The sequence below is a fragment of the Etheostoma spectabile genome, chromosome 17 (assembly GCF_008692095.1).
Source record: "Etheostoma spectabile isolate EspeVRDwgs_2016 chromosome 17, UIUC_Espe_1.0, whole genome shotgun sequence".
In the NCBI taxonomy this organism is placed as follows: Eukaryota; Metazoa; Chordata; class Actinopteri; order Perciformes; family Percidae; genus Etheostoma; species Etheostoma spectabile.
Genome location: NC_045749.1, coordinates 6,790,638 through 6,792,682, shown reverse-complemented (window position 1 = coordinate 6,792,682; position 2,045 = coordinate 6,790,638). Strand labels below are relative to the sequence as shown.

The window sequence follows — 2,045 nt, the reverse complement described above, 5'->3', positions numbered from 1 at the left end:
GAAGTTTAATTTGCAGTTTGATTCATGTTGATTTCTTAGGTTTTAACTGCATGAACAGTAAACTATAAAGATTAGTACAGCACTGTATACACTATTTACAGTTTGGGATTGGGTCAAGGAAATTGTGTCGTCTTAGCAGGAAAGGCACAGATGTCATTGATAACCTTACTGCATTCTAGTTTTGGCCTTGTTTTTGTGCATACGGACTGTTTGGGACACATCAATAGAGCTGAGTCATATTTAATTTGTTTAGCTCCACTTGTGCCTTACCTGCGGCCTTGAAAAAGAGTTAATTGTACCACTCAATACTTTTTAAACCACACAAAGACTCAGGCTCAGAATGTGACATTTATTAGCATAAATACTTCTGTACATTCCCAACATCTTCTTCATCATCATCAATATTCTCCATAGCACAGTGGACAGAGTCTATCATCTAACAGTTATAACACAATACTCAAGATTTCAGCTCAAACCATTTATATAAAAAAGAAAGACAAAGGAGGGAAACGGTGGGATTTGGATGGAGGTGAGGAGGAGGATTCTTTATGCTTCAATTGTTGTCTTGGCTTTTGCCGCTCTCTCTTTCAGCTTGTCTGCATAAAACTTAAAGGACTCCTGGAAAAAGAAAGAATGATTTAGTATCAAACATATACAAAACAAACAAATGCTCACCTGCCATATAGTGAGGCTGTAGTGTGTGTGTGTGTTTGTTTGTTGTGTGTTTATATCTCAGCTCTTTCCAAAAATAAGCAGCAGTGGAGCCCTCCTGGGTCTGTCTAAATAGTCTCCACTCTCCAACCAGGTTGTCTTGTTTCATCTTTAAATCCCCATTAATACACAAATTAGGGATTTGTAGCACACTCCCCAAACACACACACACACACTCACTCTTTGCCTCTGTTCCTGGCTAATTAATCATTGTTTTGATCCAAAGTGTTGTGCTGGGTGTTTTTTGAAGGGGAGAAGGTGAGAGCTTTTCCACAGATTACACCAGCTTCTTTCATTGTATGTTTGCTTATTAATGTAGTAATTAATAAATTATTAAATTGTGTTCGAGAGGGAGAGAGAGAGGGAGAGAGAGAGGGAGAGAGAGAGAGAGATTCTGGCAGGAGGTTGAAACACTTTCAAAAGGGTCAGTTCACCCTAATTACAATAACACATTTTTTTCACTAAATTTGGTTTTATTTGTCCTAGTTTTGAGCTGTCTGTCTGATACTGTGGCAGGTGTTTATTTCTGGTGCTCAAAGCAATTACAAATGACATTTGTAAAATTCAACTGCAACATTTCTTTATAGAAACAGTGGCCCTGATACTCTGGATAATCCCCACATTTCACTGAACATTGGGACTGCTTTCTACTGAAGAAATAGTCCCTATAAAAACGGTTAAGGACTGTACTTTGTGGATTTTTCAGAGTAATGGGGACATTACATTGTCACGTTCTCATAATAAATCACTCTTTTTCTATGAGGTTTGCTTGTATCTTATATCCAAGTCAAATGCAGCAAACTCTCTTAACTACTGCCTAAACATATTGTAAATTGATCGTTTCAAATTTATGAAAAATGTGTGTGTGTGAATGGTGCAGAAACCGCTACTGTATATAGATGGAGGAGAGGAAGGAGAACAAGGACAGGTGGGTGAGGTGTTTATAGAAACTTCTGAACACCATGACATGTTCACCTTTCCCTCTCCTTGAAACTCCTCTGGCTCTCCTTTGCTTATAAAACCCAGCAATCACTTAACTATCCTGCCACCCAGTGAATAATGCAGCAGCTTCTCTGCCTTCATCCCTCTTTCTCCTTCTATCTTTGCACTGCAGGTGAGTGTTGGGAAGGTAAGAGGTGGGCTTCGTTCTACACCTGCCTCGAGGGGACAGCACAGTAAAGTGCTGGGGCTGAGAGGGCTGTGAGTGTGTGTCTGTGTATGAGTCCACTGCCAAAAATAGGACTACATAAAGTTACAAAACGTGCGTAAATGCTCAAAAACACAGTGCACAGAGGCTATTGCAGTGACTGACGCGCGCGCACACGCACACGCAC

At 40.0% G+C, this 2,045-nt stretch overlaps 1 protein-coding gene across 4 annotated transcripts in view; it reads right to left on the bottom strand.

Moving 5' to 3' along the window:
• Nucleotides 1–332: 332 nt before the first annotated feature.
• Nucleotides 333–2,045, bottom strand: part of lrpprc (leucine-rich pentatricopeptide repeat containing) — a 52,786-nt gene continuing 51,073 nt past the window's right edge. For all 4 annotated transcript variants that reach the window (XM_032540675.1, XM_032540673.1, XM_032540674.1 and 1 more), the window contains one exon: nt 333–618. In XM_032540675.1, the coding sequence (XP_032396566.1) occupies nt 547–618 (72 nt within the window). In that variant the 3' untranslated portion in view covers nt 333–546. The remainder of the gene's footprint in view (nt 619–2,045) is intronic.